Source organism: Paralichthys olivaceus, chromosome 13, assembly GCF_024713975.1.
Source record: "Paralichthys olivaceus isolate ysfri-2021 chromosome 13, ASM2471397v2, whole genome shotgun sequence".
NCBI classification, from domain to species: Eukaryota; Metazoa; Chordata; class Actinopteri; order Pleuronectiformes; family Paralichthyidae; genus Paralichthys; species Paralichthys olivaceus.
In genome coordinates this window covers 2,673,054-2,694,228 of record NC_091105.1, presented here as the reverse complement: position 1 = coordinate 2,694,228, position 21,175 = coordinate 2,673,054, and the positions used below count along the sequence as shown (strand labels likewise).

At 44.9% G+C, this 21,175-nt stretch overlaps 1 protein-coding gene across 15 annotated transcripts in view; it reads left to right on the top strand.

Annotated features, from left to right (window-relative positions):
- satb1b (SATB homeobox 1b) overlaps nucleotides 1–20,002 on the top strand; it is an 84,030-nt gene extending 64,028 nt beyond the window's left edge. For all 15 annotated transcript variants that reach the window (XM_069537378.1, XM_069537376.1, XM_069537388.1 and 12 more), the window contains 4 exons: nucleotides 1,132–1,203; nucleotides 1,735–1,890; nucleotides 16,873–17,079; nucleotides 18,913–20,002. In XM_069537378.1, the coding sequence (XP_069393479.1) occupies nucleotides 1,132–1,203; nucleotides 1,735–1,890; nucleotides 16,873–17,079; nucleotides 18,913–19,545 (1,068 nt within the window). In that variant the 3' untranslated portion in view covers nucleotides 19,546–20,002. The remainder of the gene's footprint in view (nucleotides 1–1,131; nucleotides 1,204–1,734; nucleotides 1,891–16,872; nucleotides 17,080–18,912) is intronic.
- Nucleotides 20,003–21,175: the final 1,173 nt, after the last annotated feature.

The window sequence follows — 21,175 nt, the reverse complement described above, 5'->3', positions numbered from 1 at the left end:
ATGTACGCAGCATATCTGAGAGCAGCTTACAGATTCGAAACAAATTCAAGCCGCACAGTAAACGATGCCACACGGAGAACAGTCTATTTCATCAGAACGATCAAAACCCTCTGGTTTGTGCTTTTCTATCCTGTCGGCACATAAGTTCGGTTTCTCCAGGCCCGATATAACCTACCTGTGTAACTTTAACCCATTAACATTTATCATGTCAGACCTGTTCCTGCACAAGGCAGTTCTCACACGCACACCCACGAACACACACACACACGTCTGCACACTCATACACCTGGCCATCTGCCAGCCTCTCCTATGGAGCAATGCGGTGTGAATTTAAGCACATAAATCAGCCAGGGTGGCAATTGAGCTAGAGACAGAGGAGGGTTTTTATTGGCCTCATAAAAACAGATGCAGAGGTATGTTTCTCTCACGTGTACTGATGGGTCGGCTCTACTCCCCCAAAGCCAGTTAGTGCACGTCCCAGCCTTAACAATTAGCTTGACATGGTAACCTACCGCTCAGACTGACAAGCCCACGTCGAGCCGTCGTAAAACTGGATGAAAGGCCCAGAGTCGCTCCGACATTCCACTTTCACCACAAATTTTAGGATTATGCGATTGACTTGAACACATGAAGGGTCTCGTATTAGGAGTCTAGACAAATACTTGAATATATATGTTTTTTTTGATCACCGGCTCCGTCGCGAGTTAGTCGCTGTTGGTGTTATTATGGTTTATTTGCATACCATGTACTCGCACTCAAACCCAACCCTGTCGATGCCTCTTTTCAAAAGGGCTCGTATGAAATGATTCATATGCTAATGGGTCGTGGGTAACGCTTTTATTAGGATACTTGTTACGTTGTGAAAGGATTTTTGTCAAGATGCAACTAGACGCTCAATGAAGATGATTTGATTTCATTAGACTTGCATTTATTTTTTAATCACCAGCTTGACATGCGAATAATAACATTTCATACAACATGTTTGAGTGTTTTTCAGTGGAATAGCCACTGTGCCGTGCATGGGTGTAATCTGGGTGCGTGGATGCCTGTGCGCTTTGCCAGATTTCCTTTTTTTCTTTTCGTCATGTGAGTCTGAACAAATATGTTTGTGTTGTTTTCCCAACGCCGCAGCCCCGGAGGGAAGACTGTAACAGCGTGAGGCCCGAGGACTGGAATCCCCGGATCCCTGTGGGCATTTCCCCTGTGAGCAGATAACTCCACCCCTTCACCAATCTGAACTCACACATTTTAATAGACCATGCACATTCTGGAGCTTATCATTTCCCATCATGCAATTCTGCATGCCGTTTTACATGTTTGTGAAGCATTAATAAGAGCAACACGTGACTTTAAAGTGCGAGGCTAATATTTGCATTGTTTTTTTAACTTGGACTAACTTTTAATCACATCTAATGATTAGATTTTGTTGACTGGAGCTTGTCTGTGAGTGTTTAAGCCTAAATTGTCGGCAGAATGTCTTGATAATATAAAGAGAAACCTTGTTCAGTCACACAACAGCAGCAGTATTTAGTATTAAGTAAATACAGACTGTCACACATGACTCTGATAATGTTAGAAAATGATTTTAAGGTCAACTACATTGACTCTGTCCTTGCACTCAACCAAAAATCACATACATAAGAAGATTCAATATCTGACAATTGTGTTTCAGGTTTAAATTTCCAAAAAAAACGTGGAGAAACTTGTAGCTGATGTTTTCGATTCCTTTAACAGGTGAAACCGTCGCCTCTGCCGAGCGAGTGGAACGGCAAGACGGAGAGCTGCATCCTCAACATCAACTCCACCATCTACGACGAGATCCAGCAGGAGATGAAGCGGGCCAAAGTTTCCCAGGCTCTGTTCGCGAAGGTGGCTGCCTCCAAGAGCCAGGTACCTGAACACTCAAGGAAGAGCTCAGTTTAAAGCAGGGACAAAGATTTGCAGCAAACCAAAAAAATCCTGACGTTACATATCGACTCTACAAAAAGCCTTTTTGGTGTTTTCCTGTTTTCCATCATCGCTATTTCGGTGTCTTCTTCCAGAAAACCCGATTGGCCATTTACATGCAACATGAAAGGGGCACTCTTTATTTCTTTTTACACAACTGAAGCTGACAAATGAAACATGGTCTTTATTCCTCATCCAAAAGAAATTGAATCTTGACCTGATTTAATGCACCTGAACTGTTGACACACACACAGATGATAAAAAGGAAAAGAAGTCGAAACAGAACCTGACTCGGTGCGTCACTGCGGTCGTTTAGCGGCATAATGACACATGTCTTCTTTATTATGGGTTTGGAGTTTAACAGTCGACACGGTTTCAACACCAAACAAACCTGTTTATATTAGCTCAGCAAGGCCATGGGGGCCCCTGTTATCTTCCTCCAGAAGAGCAGGGAACTCACACAATACAAGCTTGTGTGTGTTGGAAACAGGGGGAAGAAGAGAAAACACGGCACAGAGTTAAGTCTTTATTAAAAGCAATTTAAAATTGTGGCACTAAGGAGCTATTATTAAAGGTTTTCATTTGTCTATTGGAGGCAGAGTTGGGAAGATTTCCACAATCGTGCCTGATGAAAAAGATGGGGGGAGAAATAGATCACCAAGGGCGGAATAATCTAGAAATATCTGCAAAGGCTTTATTTTTTTCTTGCTGATTAGGATGATTATACCCCCAGATAGCTTTGTTTTACCAAATTGCAGTTTGATGCACAAACCACTGTTTTTGTTAAGGAGTTCAAAGACTCCGTGGAAGGATGGGGGAAGAGAAACGTGGAGAGCGAGGCGGTGGCAGTATTAACTCAAACGTGTCTCTCTTCTCAAATGAAGGTTTGTCTGGGAACAGGTTTCCACCGTGTCTTCTCCACCTCCCTCCCATCTCTCTGTCTTGCCCCTCTACCTCTTCGCTTTCCCCCGATTTCTGCCTCTCTTTCACGTTCCATTCATGGCAGGCGAGTGTGAATGTGAATTGAGCAGCAGATAAGAAGTGTGCTAATTATGCCTGTGAAAGGGGGCCTGGGAGAGCACTTATCTCTGGCTCCATCTCGTAATGGGCGCTCCCCGGGCAGCTGGTCTCCCCCCTTACTACCCAGCCGGCGTTGCCACATCTACCAGCAATGCCAGGCCAGCGGCTGCTCCTCCCCATCAGGACCCCTGAACCCTGAAAATCACCGACTAGCACCCAGTTCTCATTCACAGTTTCCTCAAAGAGCTTCTAAAATCCTGCACCAGGCCTTATTTTCGGTTTTAGTTAAAGTGGGACAAGGTCACGAGTTTGCTTTTTCTGCTTTTCCTTCAATGTTGTGTCATTTGCCCCTTGGAGACAGAAGCTTGTCGTTGTTTTGTAGACAGCAGTGGCTCTGCGACAACTCATCAAATAATTGATTCCTTGATTGTCAGAAAATGCAATGGAAGCTATTTTTCTAATCAGTTAATTGAGTCACTTGTTAAGCATTAATGCTTCTTCCAGCTTCTGAAACTTGCTGCTTGTGTGTGTGAATCGGACGTGTTTTGGGTTTTGGACAGTTGGTCAAACAAAAGAAGCAATTTGAATACGTCTCTTTGGCCTGGGACTAATTGTGAGTGTGACAGGGTTCAAACTGTTAAATGCTGTCCGTAGAAAAAACATACTACAAATAACAGTGTCAGGTAGATGAGGTGATGTAAGGTTCCTGTGAAAAGACGTCATGTGTTTTATTTTAGAAACAGCTAAAGAATAAATATTGAATCCCATCTTCCGCTCACTCATGCCCCCAGCGAAAGATTTCTTCCATAATCGATACGGTGAGGACGCTGCAGAAGTTTCCAGATTAAAAGGAAGTTGCACACACACCAGATACTGCAGCTCAGGTTAGCTCCTCATTTCTGCTTATTCACTTCACACAAGCTTCCCGGTGCTGGCACTAAGCAGGCGATCGCTTCATGTGACCAGAGAATTCATGTCACTAGAAGGACATTTTCGTGAGTGTTCGGTAAATCAGTGTTAATTGTTCCTGAGCTCCTGGTAGTTTGAATGAAAGAATGGCAAAAATGTATATTTAAATGAAACCGTGACAAAAGCCGGGGTCCACAGAGGGTTGCAGCCTCGCAGGAAGAAAATAACCACCATCCAAGCCTGAGGTAGAGCACCATGCCAGCAGAGACTGCTGCCACTGAGCTGGGGAGTGCAGCGTGGATGTGGTTGGTGATGAGGATGGAGGATGGGCTGGACTGGCAGCATGCCCATATGGGGTCCGGGAAAATAATTGTTGGGGGAGGGTGCGGAAGAGGCCTCATCACGGAGGCTGGTTGCCGTCCTGTCAGCTCGCGGTGCAGTTCAACCTCTGCCTCTTTCGGCTCAGCTTGGGATTTCCCAGCATTCATTCCAGCCCGCTTACGCAAGCACGGGATCAGGCGACCTGGATCGGCTGGTATCAGTCCCGTATGTTTTCGGGTGTGTGTACATCATGTAGCGTTTCGGTGTTTGTGCTTTGCACGTTCGCCTCATTCACAGCGAGACAGATTAAACGGCTCAGACAGGAAGGAGAGAACCGGCGGAGAATGGAGTTGACGGAGGTCACAGGCAGCAGTGGTCTCCAGGGTGGAGAAGCAGTAAACAGGAGTTACCGGTTGGTGTTTGCTCCACTGAGTGTGCGCTTAGGTGTGTGTTTATCCTATATATAGATGTGTGTGTTTTTTTTTACGTGCATCAAATATATGTTTATGCGCAGGGATATTTGAATGTGTGTGTCTGTTGGTGTGCTGGGGGGTTCCTGGAATGCAGCCACGCTGTCCTCTCTTAGGACTCGTAACCACAGCAGGCCTCTGCCAGCCCTTAACTGCCCCACCTCCCACCCCTCCTCTCACGTATTCAATGTTGCATTTCAATCACACTTTTACTGCCACAGTCGTAACTGTAGAGCAGCGACTCCCACCCAAACTCCATCAGATTAATGGCTGCCATTCACTTCAAGTTTGAACATACAGGGGTTTTTTTTTTTTAGCAGTCCAGCCATTCTGATTTATTACTACACATATATTTACTCTAAAGATCAGAATTATTATTCATGATCCGTCCAACAATGACTCAAGCTGATCTGATTCTCCAAGAACGCTTCAGGAGATGTCAGACTTGGAGAAAACAACTCTGCGCCACTGGTTCCAGTGATGTCACTGCCAGAAGTGGCTGCATTCGCCAAACAGCCCATTTCTTAGCCTGCAGAGGTGCAAGCTATGATCTGGATCGCCCGGCAACGTTGGTGTCAACATTATTAACTGGCTCAGTAGGATTGGAGTGCTATTTTGTGAGCTAGCGTGCTTTGTTCTCATTCATGTTAATGGGGGAGGCTTGCTGTGTTGGCTAGCCTGGCAGAGAGGGCGGCTAATGTTCAGTTGAGTGATGGGAGGTTAGCCGAGGGTGGGGGCGGAGCAGCTCGGGGGCAATCCTTTGACACAACTTCTATGTCTAAACATCCTCGACACTTCCTGAGAGGAATGGCACAGCGGATGGAATCAGAGTCCCCGCTGTCGTAAAACAAGCACCCAGGGAGCCCGCCGCACTGCGGGGCTCAAAGCCCTCCGACTCCTCAATGACCAGTAGAGTACAGAACGCAGCCGCTGCCACCGACGCCGCTGCCCTCCCTCCCCACGTCTCCTTCTCTCTCTGTCTCTCACTCACTCGCTCATTCTCCCCTGGAAGAGGCTACACTAATTAGCCAGGCTCTAATGAGACAGAATGGCACTGATCTGGTCCGCCGCTGCGCCACCGGGGGGGCCGGGGTGGGGGGGCTGGTGCAGTAGGGGGGTGGTGGTGGAGGGGAGAGTGGCGGTGTGTGTGTGTGTGTGGGGGGGGTTGGTGTATGCCATCTGTCACCCTGCACCCGCCTGGCACGGCAGTCCTTGGAGGGGAGGGGGTGGTGATGCTGCGGGACGGGGGAGTGGAGCGAGTGGCTCGTTGGTATGGAGAGGTGGGGAGTGGGTGGAGGTGGGTGGAGGTGGGTGGAGGTGGGTGGGGACGCTGACACGAGGAGGGAGACAAGGTGACGGACAATCAACCGCTTCCTTGAAAAATGACAGATCTCCTGTTTAAGGTGGAGTCTGTGTCACGGTCGTACATGTTGAGTCGGGGGTTGAATCTCGGATGTTAAACACACGACCCACCCGACCAAAGTGACACACACACACACACACACACATACACACCGCCTGTGTCACTGTGCTCATCCAATGGCTGCCTAACAAGAGGGGCAGATGGCTGACCTTTCGGGTGTGCGCTTGCAGATTGTGACGGAGGCTTGTCTGTTTCTGAGGAGCCATGAGGGGTCAGCACGTGAGAAGTCATGTTTTGCACGAACAGTTGAGCACAAACGGAGTTGAGTTACATCCTCGGATGGAAGCTGTGACAAAGTGAAGATGTTTCCAGGCACTTTATTTACGCGTTGCAACGTTTTGCACCACTTCTCATCGGCATCGAGACGTCTTCATTGTTTTGTTTGTGGACTCTCAGTTCTCTCTCCCTCAAATTAGGCAGATCAGAGCGAGCATATCACAACCCTCAGGGATCTAAAAGGGCCATGACTGTTTATTAATTGATTTATTTATTTATCTCCTGTGCCTGCTTGGTTATTAGGTTGCCATGGGAAACAGGCTAGGCCAGATCCTCTCTATTATTAAAGACACAATTTCTTGAACTGGAGACCGAGCTGTCTGAATAATTAATTTAGCGAATGAATTATCTTGCAAACAGTTAAGTCCTCCCCTCCCTCTGAAATGAGCCTTTCTCTTATTGTTTAATGGACAGTGGAATTCCCACCAGTCTGCTTTCTCTCCGTCGAACCCTCCTCCTCCTCGGGGGTCTCACTGAGCATGCCCAGAGCACTTTGTGTCTCTCCTGCCATCTCTCTCACTTACGCCTTACATGCCACCTCTCACCCCATCTGTCTCCAATTGCACAACTCGCTCTCTGCTGCTCGCCTACCTCCTACCCTTCACTCCAAACTAGGATTCTGCCTCGACAGGACTCTGAATTGTCTCTTTGTCATCACATCTATTGCGTTAATACGCCACACATCTTTTCTGCCGGGGGAGCAGGTGTTCACCAGTTTACCGAACCAGCACTTTGTGAGTCCCCCTCTCTCTCTCCCCCTCAGTGAATCTGTCTCCTAACTTTACTAGTCATTACACTTGGCCAACTTGTTAGCAGTCGGTATCCGTGTCCCAGTGACAGGCGCAGTATTTTGCTATTTCTTTCCTACAAATGTTAGCCAGCTAACTCTCTCCCACCGTCTCCACTCCTCCTGACAGACCACACAGGGCTTGTTCTGAGGCCCATTCTCGCTAATCTGATCAGGCAGGCAAATACGCCGGGAAAAGCGCTTTAATGATCCCCCTAATTACCTCAAGTCAATACCAACTGTATTATTAGACTCGGGGAAAATATTCCATTAGGGTGCCCCCCGTGGGAGTCCCCCCTGTGCGTGCTGATGTCACGCGCTGCGCGCCCCCTACGCTTGTAATTAATTTTATTTACACACGCAGGAATGCACAAGGTCGCACCTGCAGCCCGGAGCCGCCCGACTCGGCCCGCCTAATCAGATCTGTCATAATTACCATTCTGCATGCTTCTGACACACGCCGGGAAATATTTCAATTTAACTACAGCCACTAGCTCCGGCAGATGCAGTCTGAGAGAGAGAGAGAGAGAGCGAGTGTGTGTGCATACAGAGGTGTGTGTGAGTGTGAGTGAGGGGGAATTGCACAGGGAGATATTAGGATCCATCCAAGTGCTCATGCTGGTGCTTGTGTGCACTTGGTTTTCCGATCAGTATTTGCTCTCACACTCTGTCTCTTACAATCTCTTCTCCTTGCCCCCCTCTTCTCTTCTCTTTCTACATATATCCATCATACCCTTCAGACACTATTACCACATTAACGGAGGTGAAAGAGGGACACACTCGCTTCCTTTTCACCCACGTACGGAGAGACACGTTTGAGGTTTTCTGTTTGTCCACTCATGTAAACATTCTAATCGAGGTTGAAGCTTAATTTCCAGGGAGAAGGAGACACAGCTTCAGCTACTGAACATTATATTATATTATTATTACTTTTTGGGGATGAAAATTTGTTGGGTTTCATTAGTATCTGAAGCAAACTTGTAGGCCAATTAAGAACACTTATTTAGCTGACACAGACAATTTGCAGGTTCTCCGCTATTTCAATCCCTAATTCAATAAGATCAGTCATGATTTATCAGCTTAATTATGCTTTGATATTAGCAATTAAACCCCAGCTTTGAATTAAATCTCAATCAAACTCTTATAATTGATGGAATCAGACTCCATGTAGGTGCTTTCTGCGTTTGTAATCTTGCTGCCGTCGTTGTTTATCTCCAGTTCATCTCCGGCGTGTTTGTTGTCTTCTGTGCATTCATCCTCCATCTGCCTCAGCAGTATCGAACAGAAAAGATTATAAACAAGAAGTGAATTATTGGTGGGAGAGCTGTGTTTGAACATTCTGTGTGGCTGTGCAGACGCTGCTGGTTCCCAAATATCAGCCCACCACCAGGCGAAACCAGATTATGGTGCAATTTCAACTGTACTAATATTTAATACAAAGAGGCGTGTGTGCTGTAGCATCATCAGTCAGTCGATATTCAACCATTTTGTGCGCACACACGATCTCAAGTTCTTAACTGGACAGAGAGAACATGATTTCGCCCACATTCATATATATTTAATGTGGATTTTTACCTTTTTATGGGACAAAGTATTGTCAAGACAATGTATTGTGGACAAATGAATCCAATCTTCCTGTTTAATTGTAGATATTTAATTCCCATATGTCCTCATGTCTAAAAAGGACCTCTCGTATATTTGTTGCCATGTTCCGTGCTGTTTGTGTGTGAGAGAGAACTTTGCTGAAAAAGAACAAAACGTGCGGTTGAGAGAGAGGAAAAGAAAAAAATGAAAAACGTAACCACACAGATGTTTAATGTGCTCCATTTCAGACGGACTGGTCATTTGCCTTTGGTTATTCTTTATGCTCCATCTGCCTCTGTTTGGTTGCTCGAAAATTCCCCGCACACTTTATTGGTTCTCCAGCAATGACGTAAACGGCCACACAGAACTGGTCGGTATTGTTTCTGGGAGCAAGTGCTGACACAGAGAGGGCCATTTCCTGCACAGTCATGCCTTGCTTCCACAATGTGTGCCGTGTTAGCCGTCAGTCTGTCATTGTTGTCGACTCGCGTATTGTATCGGCAGAGGTCGCGACCCCCTCTTCAGAAAACGCTCGCTGTTTGGCTAAGACTTCTCCGTGTCGCAGCTCGAATAGAGATTAATTGTTTGGCATGTATGATTCCGACTGGCAAATTTCTCTCCTAAAGCTCAGCCGCTGACATCCTCACAAAAGAGGATAGTGACACAATCTGGCAACAACTATCTGGAAAGCCTCCGCTCTGACAAGACATCAGAGTCATATCAACGTGATTTAATAATAATAAAAAAAAAAAAAAAGATTTGTCAAAGGCAAGTTTCAAATGATTTAGATGACTCAGTTTTTAATCCTCAGAAGCTTTCCTTAAGAGAGGAGCAGGCGAGAGGAGCCATTTGTACATATGAGAACTGGAAATTTTATCATCCATTTCTGTGGCAGCGGGTCCAAACCCTCCGTACGGCCGATATGTCATCTCAGAAAGATTGTCCGTCTGCCTCCTCGTGAATGCTCAGGACCGGCGAGTGAATTTGAATCAGATGGCGAGGTTATGAAAAATGATTCAGAGGTAAATAAAAATGTGCCCTAACAATAAAGTCGCCTCTGTATCACCATATGGTGAGCAACCTCAGATACAGGGTGAACAAAGCAGTATATTCTCAGAAAAAAGAAAAATATTCCTCTATCTGAAACAAATTCTTTCTTACTTTTATAACCATTTGAAATCTTTTGTTTGTCCTCGTTCCATCTGTTGTGTTTCTGTCTGCCGTCAGTGTCCAGCACTGTCAGGAGTTAGAGTCTGCACAGTGGAGGAGACTGAGTCAAGACGTATTGAGTTGTTTCAGTGGCGTGTTCTTGACATGAGCCTCAGGGCACGGAAGCTACGTAGCGACCGCACTTTAAATACAACGAGAAGCGTGTTGGGAAGAAGAAAAAAAAAAAGAAAGAAAAGGCGGCTCGGTAATCTTCCTTTGAGCGACGCTTGATAAATTAGTATTTTGTGATCTAGCAAAACCATTTCCAGCGCAAACCTCATCCTCGCTGCGCTCTAAGTGAATGAAAGAATAGCAGACATGATTACTTTGGGTTTATAATGAACGCACAGTTCCGTAATCTTCTCCTCTCCTCGCACCGAGACAAATTCGCGTGTGAAGATCTCGCTAGCAGACGTTCTCGGTGGAAACCTTGTCCTTGTCATGATCGTCCTCTCTCGCTTAGGAGAATGAAAGAGCATAAACGCGATTGCTTTGGATATATGATGCATGCGCGGCTTAACCTTTCACATTCGTGCAGCGGTGCTACGATAATCAGTGGCTTCAGCTCAACAGTGCGTCCGTTACGAAGTGATGCTTGGGGGCGACACAATGAATATAGAGCTTTTAGGGAGTTTGAGTCTGTGATGACCTGATCCAGACATCGCAATAAAATCATTGACAGACAAATAAACAGAACTTTGTTTGGTTTAATGATTCATCTATTTGCAGCGAACGACTTGTTTTTCACAGTTTATTTTTTTTTTGGTAACATAATTGCCCACCGTTTAATTGCCAGTGCGGTTCAATTAGGCCACTGACCCCATTTCCTTTTTCCCCTGTCTTCATACTTTGCCAAAGACAATTTGTACAGTCACTCATAGCTGCTCTGTTTGCATATAAAGAATTGTCCCCCCCCCCACACACACTAAAAAAAAAAACAAGAAAAATCTGGCCCTGAGTTTTGCAGTCAGTTATTGCTCATTGTCCCGAGAGATTTGCATATGCCCGAGCATCAGGAACATTTCAAGACTCCGCCGTCATCAGCAGATGGGCGTCCACCGTGGCGTAATGTATTTACAGCAGAGTTTCTACCTTGTGGGGTGAACGTGCACGTTCAGCCACCGGTTCGTCTCGCTCCGGCAGGAGGAACAGGTTTTTAGCGTACCGTGTTATCGACTGCATTTATCTGCATGGTGTTGTCTGCCAGTGTTGGGCCGCTGCCAGGTTCAAGGAGGAGGGAAAGACAATAACGCATTGTCTCGCCCTCTACTTTTGGTTCTCTCTCCATTGTTCACACAGAGGAGAGGTTTGTCTGGCTGCCCTGGAAGCAGCTCTGGCCTCTTACTAAGCATTTCTTCATCTGTGATTTTTCTTTCTTCCTACTTTTCATTTTTTTCCCGATCTTGTCATCTCTGCCTTTTTAACTACATTGATACTCTATGTTCTCTCGTAGTCTGTTCCTGGGCTGGAAAACCGAGCCGTTATTTCAGGACACTCAGTAAACCGAGGAAAAGAGGGAGAGGAAAAAAAAAAAAACTCAAATGGCAAATTGATGGACATCTGTTGGCTTATTTTATTTATTAATTTCTGCGGTGGCCGAGGTCAGACTGATGGGGCTGATACCAAGCAAATGAGATTAGAGGGAAGGTGTTGGCCCGGCCGTGTGACACAGCTCTCTGTCTGCTTATCCCTCCCTCCGTCCGTCTGTCCCTCTCTCTCTCTCTCTCTCTGTCTGTCTGATTTTAGTCGTTCCTTACTGTCTCTCTGAGCTTCCATGTTGGGGGGTGTTTCCGCGGTTCTAGCCTGGCGGTGAATGGGTGAATGGGTGGGTGGTTTGGGCCGGTGAATACCATGCTGTTCTCTGACAGAGCAGGCCTATGCTCTCATTGGCAGCTTGTGACTGCAGCACTCACATCCACGGTGCGCCGCGCTGCATAGCTGGGTGAATCTTGCGCATGAATTCAACTATTGTGTTTGCGAGGAAAATATTTTTATCAGAACACCCGGCTGCTATTTATACCGGCTCCATACAATGGCCCGCTGAAGAGTTTATTACCCTTTTAATTTGGCACCTTATGACCCGAGAGCCTGTGGTCAGATCTGCGTCCGCTGCGAAACAAGAAAAGGCTGCGGCTTCTTGATTGCTCGTCCCGTTGTTTTAAACTAATTAATAATTAAGCAACAATGACCCAGAGGCGGCGGATTATTGGGCAATATTGTCGCAGGTGTGTGCCAACACAGCAAGATAATCCCATGCCTGTCGGTACTTATTGCTTCGATGAACCTGTTTGCAGCATCTGTGGTACAGCGGTTTACTTCAGTGCGTCGATTCAAAAGTTTGTTTCTGGTCTGAATGCTTAGTAAATGTGTTTTTCTCCACGGCCTCGCCAGGTTTCTTAAGCTGCGTCATGAGGATGTACTTCAGTGATCTGCTGAATGACACTGACATGTAGAAATGTGCTTTGAACAAACTCTTCACAGTTTCTAGAGTCGTCAGCGTCATTGATACCGTCAAGGTTTTCAGAAGTCATCTTACCTTCAGTCTAATCTTCTGAGCACAATGACGGTCTGAATTATGGCTGAAATTATTTTAATTGATCTGCTTCTTATTTCCACAATTAGTTGATTAGTCGCTTGATTGAGGATTTTTTTTAAAAAAGATGTTTCTGAACATGCTTGTTATTATTATTTTTACAGGGTTGTATTTCTACATTTGATGCTGTTTCATTTTGAAACAAATCATTTGCCAATTTTATGAAGCGTAACAACAAATTTAAGGCTTCGTTGTTTAGTCAATAAAATGTCAATGAAAACAGTAAAAAAAAAAAGAGAGAGATAAAAACTCTCACACAGTTTTTCAGGGCCGAAGATGAGAGTAACGTTACACTGACAATAAACAACAACCCTCACATTTACTCTCACGTGATATGTAATAGATTACTCTACTATCGTTCAACCAAACAAACATTCAACACATTTAAACCATTCACTTAAAAAATATTTGCAACGCATTAACAACACGCAGCAGACACAGAGCAACACGAGCGTCCCGACCAAAGTAAATCTTTTATCCTCCGTCATTAACTGTCTGCAGTTTCCCTGCTGGACCCGTGTTTCACTTTTACTGGAATCGTCTGCCTGTGGTTCAGCGGAGAGTGGGCCGATGAGAAGAGGTGTGAGACTCAAACATGAAGTCTAATTAAAAAAACAAATCTGTTGCATCAGTTTCTACTGTTTCTAACAGGAGTGTAGGTTTTTTTACTCTCAGTGATAATCAGGCTCATCTTGCACCAGTCGTCTGGTTCCTGCAGCTCGTGCAGTGACATGAGACGGTTTCTTGACAGAACAGGGGGTTGCTGTGAAACACATTGAGTGTGTAATGGCCTGTTCTGAACTACCTGTTCTGTTTATTTATAGAGAGTCCTTAATGATCTTCAACAAAACGCAGAGTACCCTGGATTGAAGAGCCCTAGATTTTTTTGTTTTCTGGACTGTGTTGGAACACTTTAGCAACAGGGGCAGCGACGTCCATGATCCAATCAAGAGCGGTCGGTGCTTGTCCGCCGCGGTGGAGAGGCTCAACAAATCACATTAAACAGTAAAAGGAGCAAAACAGAATCAGTGCGGTAATTTCACCACAGCGAGGGAATGTTCAACAGAGAATAGTAATTCTGATCTCTCGATAAACTTTCATACAACTTCAAGTCACCGGAAGAAATAAGTGGAATGCATCGACTCTGTGAGTTAAACTTTCAAAACTGGAGTCAGATTCCTTTTTCGCTCACTCTTTGTCTTCCTGCTTTCTCACCGTCTTTGTCTCTCACCTCTCTGTCTCCCCCCGCTGTCGCCCGACTGTCCTGTGGAAGCAATGCAATTAGACAAACACAAACAAAGCTCTTGAAGCTGCCGTGGAAAATGCTGACTGTCCAATGTCCACGGTGCCGGCCAGGAGCAGCGCTAACTGCTGCTTCGACACACACACACACAAAAAAAAAATGAAAACATGTTCCTCTGTTGAGGCTGAAGCGATCAAACACGCGCGACAAAGTAAAAAGCCGCCACAAACAAACGTTCACACTCGTGAACTAATAAACTCTCTCTACTTTATTTCATCAAATGGACTTCCTGGCATTGGAATGGAGTTCACGTCGTGCCTTTGTTTGACTGGCTCTGCTACTTTGGGTTTAATCCTGCTGGTTTGGGGAGTGTTTGAGTTGGATTACTCCATCGTTGGGCCGGGGTACTGTTTCCCTGGCTTTGACAAGATGGTGTGGGGTGGTTTGTGTGCGTCTGTTTGTGTTTTGTCTTGCGTGCATGTGTGTGTGTGTGTGTGTGTGTGTGTTCTCTCCCTCACTACCGAATCAGCTGAAACCACAGACAGCCCAACTAGAGCGCCATCCAAATCCCTCTGCATGCAAATTAAAAACGCAACAATAAACGTGGCAAAGGAACAAGGTGGGCATGCAAGCTCGCTAGCTTTACGGCCCCCTCTTCCCACTCTCCTCCCTCTCTGCCTCTCTCCCTCTCTTTATGTCTCTCTCTCTTCCCCCCCCCCCCCCCCCCCCCCCCTCTCGGCTCCCTCTCCAAAACCCCTCCTGGGTTTGATGTGGCTTATGGGAGGAGTTGGAACAGGGGACAACCAAACTGCTGAGTTATCTCTTGCATGCAGTGTGGCGACGTGGCTCTGCCCTCTGTGTGTGTGCATGCGTGTGTGTCTGTGTGCGGACCAGCAGCGCGGTGTAATCCTGTGGAAATGAAAGGTGCTGCCGCGCACTGGCCGGGAGATTACAGCGCGGCTCTGTCACCCTGCCAGGATAGAGTACCCGGCTGAGCGAGTAGCCCTCTGTAACACACACACACACTCTCTCACCTCACTGCTTCTCTTTGACGCTGCGTTTTCTCCACGCCGGTTACACACTCGCCATTCACTCCCTCCTGCTTCATCCACTCTTGTCCCTTCACAGCTTTGTTGTAGCTTCACTACAGATTCTTCCCACCTCGTCCCTCTCCTCCTCGCTCACCCACACAGCTCCACAGTGTTGTTTCCCTTCTCTCTCTCTCTCTCTCTCTCTCTCTCTCTCACACACACACACACACACACACACTCGCCTGCTGAGGTTTGGTTTGTCACGTCGCAGCCTGGGTGACCACATCACTCAACCCCTGCAGAGCCCTTCTGTCTGTGCCGTGGTGACTCCTCAGCTTATCACTCGGCTCAGTGAGCAAACACAAATACGCGTTTGATTCACTGATACTCGGAGAACATTTTTATTTCGCCGTGTTTATTCCCGAAGAAGCGAGATCTTCCGCAGTCTGTAGACGACGGACGGCCGCAGCCTGTTGAGCTCTGGTTTAACTTTTATATTCCACGGTTCAGATTGTCACACAAACACATAATCAATATTCTATTTAAAGTTAGGACAGGCTGTTTGTGTTTTTAATATCACACATTACACCAATTTTAATGTTTTCCAACTACATTGTCATGTGACTATGATAAAAGTTTAATTAGCTCATGATTGGTAATTACAGACCACCCAAGCTCAGTGGGAACATTTTGTTTATTTTGAAAAAAAAGAAGGATGTATGAACGGAGCAGTTGATTCGAAGAATCTTAACACACTTAACTCGTCTTTTTACTTCTCTCATCTGCAACCGGAAGTTCTGCTCTAATCTGAACCTGATCCCAAGTCCTGATCTCGATCAGAGACCTGAGTCCTAGATCTAAGAAGTACCCAGAAGCACAGAATTAAGAGACGGAGGGCAAATAGTTTGAAGGCAGGGCTGCAGATAATGACCAATCTTCAATATTGATTCATCCGTTCATTACTTTTTTATTGTGTCTTTATCTTGATAGAAAATAGTGAAAAGTAAATATTACAATTTGTGCAGATTGATGTTTTTGTCTGAGCAGCTTTTTTAAAACTCAAACTATAATCACACAACCAGACGACTAATAAAGGAATTTGATTAATCCACCAACTTTCAATTTTTTTTTCTTCCCGTTGCAATATTTTTTACAAACATATTGAAAAATCAGTCAAATAAATGTAAAATGATCATCAGAGTGGTTAGAAATGTTACGAGCTGTGCTGCATTAACATCAGAAACATCTTTTACACAGAGAAACTCATGATGATCATTCATTTAAATGCAATTTGCTTTGGTTTGTTACTTTGAAGATCAAAATTTTGATCATATCTCCCTCGAAGAAAGTGTTTGTAACTCAGTGTGACACATAAACATATAAAACTACGAGTGGGTTCATTCTGTCTCACGCTGCATCAAGGTCACTCTCGACGTGCACGCTCTGGATTTATCAAATGAAACATTTCAGATTGTAGTGTTCCTCTCCTCTTCCTCAGCTCTGTCTTTCATGGCCCTCTGCTGGAGCGTTTCAAACATGGGAGTCACTCGCTTCCTCCCAAGGGTGCTGCTCAATATGCGAGCGTGCGTCTCGTCACGTTAAATCCTTCCTTCTCGCTGTGTCGCTTGACCTTGGCTAATTCACGTCTTCATCTGCAGCTGCGGCAGAAAAACACACTAACTGCAGGTGCAGCCGTTGTGAAAGAATAAGACGCTTTGTTATTATAGTTTGATTTATTTTAGCTCTGGAAAGTGTTTTGGTAAAATGATGAAGATTTTTCTTTCATTTTAAAAAGACTTGTAAAGTGTCGGTGGATGTTTTCCATCTCGGTGCATTGAAGCCAATGAATAATTACTAAATATTGTGATTTTTAAATAATTATTAATAATCCCAGGTTGACTTTATGAATCTGTTTCCATATTCTTGGGCCTTATATTAGTTTTAACCCTTTTTAAAGAACGTAGAGACGACAACAGTTCATAATACATATAATGACCTGCACTAATATTAGAGTCTAAAGAACATGTTGACCTGAGCTGCTCTCTCGTCCTCTGCTCAGGGTTGGCTCTGTGAGCTGCTCCGCTGGAAGGAGGATCCGTCTCCGGAGAACCGGACGCTCTGGGAGAACCTCTCCATGATCCGACGCTTCCTGAGCCTGTCGCAGGCCGAGCGCGACGCCATCTACGAGCAGGAGAGCAGCGCCGGGCAGCAGCACCACAACGAGCGGCCGTCGCACCTGATGCACATTTCCAGCGACCAGCTCCAGGTGAGCGAGACGACACGAGTCCACCGACACTGAGACACAATCAGCTCAGACGTCCTGTCGAGTTTTTTTACTTTATATGTTTATATGATTAAAACAGACTTTTGAGGAAATACTGTGGATTTGTTCATAGTAAAACATAAAAACAAAGGTACGTTCAGGTGTTGATCTCCATGTGGGAAACAAGTACATGAAAATACACCTGCACAGTTTCACTGGTGGTTAATCAGTTAATTAATAGAAAAATAATTTGTGACCATTGAGATAATCAATTGATTGTAATTTTTAAGAAAGGTGAAGATAACTTTTTTTATGCGATAGCAAACTGAGGATATTCAGTTTTTCTCAATATTTTCAAAATATTTTTTATTATTTCCTTCAACATTTAACAAAGCGATTCCTCGACCAGTTGTGGAACGAGTCAATCCATAGATTGATTAGTTTCACTCTACTGATTAAATTCTGCTCATTGTCGCTCTGATTATTTTCTCATGTTTCTCTGAATCGGAAACACAGAAAGAGTTCATTTAATCTTTACTAATTTTCCCCGAATTTGTAATAAACAACACTTGGGAATTTTTATGAACTCTTGTTAATTTGAAACAAAGCAACACTTAAAAGTTCCACTTCTCAGTGAAGGTTGTAACCACATCATTAGGCTGAACTTATTTAATAAAGCTGCTTTATAAGAGACATCTGGCAGATGAATAGGAAATAACACACGGGCCCCGTTAGCGGTCGAAATATCTTAATGAAGCACAATAATACTTCTATTAAAAGTCTGAGCCACCGCCGAGTGCTTGATGACTTATTCGGTTACTTGGATACATGACCAGTGTGTTTTTTACAGAGGCTGCCATTTTCTGATATAAATAAGTTAATAGGATTTCTCTTACAAATCAGTTTCCGCAGCAGATACGGAAAAAGGGAAAAATGTTGTTTGTACTTTACATGCAAAGAGAAATAGTGTGAGATTGATAAAATGGGATTATTTCAGGTTTAATGTTGCAGTTTTACACCGTCCGTGAGAGACGAGTGTTTAAATATTTCGTGCCCGTCCCTCAGTAACGCGATACATTAGCCAAATTAGCTCACATTTGCTCAACAACAACGATCATGGCTCGGTATATTGCTCCTGTAAAATCACATCTTTGGGTGCATTTATGCAGCTGGCAAACAGAGTCCCCGCAAAGTGCTGCTTTGAAAAACTTCATTACGAAACACCTATTCTACAGCGTCTGACTCAGGAATGAAAATAAAAGAGCACCCATTCCGCCGGGTCAATGGGGACCATGAGTTGCCCACTCGCTCCCTCTCCAGCCACACAATGAGACATTTTACGAGTAATGTGTCATGTGTTTACACTAACGGGATTCTGACGGCCCAGTGAAAAGCCATCGATAGCATTCTCGCACTGCGGCAAATCAGCCGGTCCATCGCTACGTGAATTGTGCACAGGGAGCTTGTTTATCACTGCCGGGCAATAGAGCCTGATAAGCAGCAGAGGCTATAATAGAGAGGCCTGTGAATTCCCTCTGTGTGCAGGGCTGATTGTGTTGTTAGACTGTGTGTGTGTGTGTGTGTAACTGTGAGTGTGTGGCTGAAGCCTCTACCCCCACAATGAGAGACACAATCTCCCACCACCAAAAAAGGGAAGAAAAACATATCTGCAGAACTGATTACATTCAATGAGATATTCCATGGAACATTCCTTCAACCACGCAGCCGGTCCGTTTTCCCTCACAACTCAATTGATTTTAATGAAAGGCCTTATTAAGGCGCAGATAAGTGTTCGCTGATAACATCCCCGTCTCCTCTTTTTTTTTCCCACTGCAGGCTCAGTCGCTCCAGCCACAGCAGCAGCACCAGGCCTCCCTGTCTCTCCAGCACCCCTGCCAACCCCTTTTGTCCCAGCAGCCTTTGCAGCAACTGCAGCCCACCACCGGCCCCCGGTTGCCGCCTCGCCAGCCCTCCACGGCCTCTCCGGCCGAGACGGAGGACGAGGGCAGCCGCGGAGGGAGCATCAAGTCCCGCACCGGCGGAGGGAAGATCTCCCTGGAGGCTCTGGGCATCCTGCAGAGCTTCATCCAGGACGTGGGCATGTACCCGGACGAGGAGGCCATCCACACGCTGTCCGCCCAGCTCGACCTGCCCAAGCTCACCATCATCAAGTTCTTCCAGAACCAGCGCTTCTACGTCAATCACCCAGCAAAGGCGCCCAAGGAGCCCAGTAACAACAACAACAACCACAGCACGTCGGCCACCACCAACACCAACAGCAGCAGCAGCAGCAGCAGCAGCCCGGCCTTCGAGGAGGAGCTGACGGACTTCAGGGAGAGCGGAGAGCTGCTGAAGGAGCTGGACGAGGGCACGCAGACCAACAACACCATCTTCTCCATCAAGATCGAGGAGCAGCTGGGCCGAGGAGCCGACGCTCAGTCCGAGTCGGAGCACGAGGCCAAGGAGTAGGACTCCACCCCCCCCGCCCCGCCCGCCCTCCCTCCGTCTGAACGTCCACTGAGAGTCCCCCTCCTCCTCCCCCCCCCCGCGCACACACAGACTGACTGTGCTCAACGCTCCGGCCGACACTGAACCACCACACTGCAAATAAAGAGAGTAGTGTTTTTTAATCAGTACAGCGCACAGACTGTATGAGGAGTGTTTATACTGTATCAGCTACAGACTGACTGACACACTGGAAAACCCATTTCAGATTCAAGTACTACTTTTTGGATTTTGTAAAACTTGTAATATTCACTGTAAAGACCGATGCATCATTTAAATAATCTGCACAAAAAAATATTCTAAGTATGTTGCCGTGGATATTTGCTGACTGCACTCTATGTCTGTTGTTTTACACTGACTTACTTTATCTTTTTTGAGCTACTGATTATTATTATTATTATTATTATTATTATTATTATTATATTTAAAAAGAAAAAAGTCGTGCCAGGACTTTGATAGGTGTTTACGTACGTGATGTTTAACTGGATTTAAAAAAATAATAATTAAAAAAAAAAAAAGCAAATGAAATTGAGGACCAAGTGGTTTTGACAAGGCCTTAATCATGAGGTCACAAGTCTGGAGCCTGCTGGCAGATCAGCTCTGATCATGGAAACTCCGAACTCACCCAGCCCAGGTGCATCTCTAAGAATAGCTCAGTCTTTACATATTATTTGTGAGGGAGGAAATATAAATATATATATATAAATATATATATATATATATATATAAACATATATTGTAACTGTAAAAAAATACAGTCTTAAAGAAACTATGCCAACAAATGCCTTGTACTATACGGCACTGCCGATGTTAGATTATTTTGCAAAACCTTTGTCACTGTAACTTTCTGAATTTCCACACAGTTAGAAATGTGAATTACACCATGTTTATGTTGTCCGACATTATTTATTTGCAGTTGATGCAGTGTTTCTGATGTAATTACTTTTTTTAAGGGTTAAAGTTTATGTTCCGTAGCGCTTTTTTTTTTTTTTTTTTTAAACTCCACCTCCGATCGTTTTTTTTGTTTCGTTTCGTTCCGTTTTTGTTTTTTCTATTTATAAATGTAATTTCGATGGGCAGTAAAAACAAAAAGTGTCTTAAACGTTTTAAATGGAGAAATGTGCTTTAAAGGTTGCCTATAAAAAGTGCTGTATGTCGAGCAACTTATGCTACAAGCTTCACGATTAATGTTGTATGCAATTTTTACTATCATGCAAATAAGCTTAGGTAAAATGACTAACCTATAGAACACCTTAGAAAGAAAAACATATGCAATCTGTGTGAAATTCAATGTCTGCGATGTGTCTTCCTTTGGTTAACAATCCAATTCAAAAAACTATTCCTGTATAAATATCCTGTATAAAAGTGTTTCTTTTTTATGAGTTGATTTCAATGAGAACACCGGTTATTTTGTTACGACTGACTGTTTTATAAGTGTTTCTCGGTTCCTCTCTTCAGAAATGTTCTAACTAGAAGTGGTTATTGATTGTTGATTACACAATTAAACTGTTTGTATTGTACCACAGATTTCTTGGCATTAACTTGACCAGACTCTTTTGACACCAGAGGGCTTTTTTTTTTTTTTTTTTCCTCC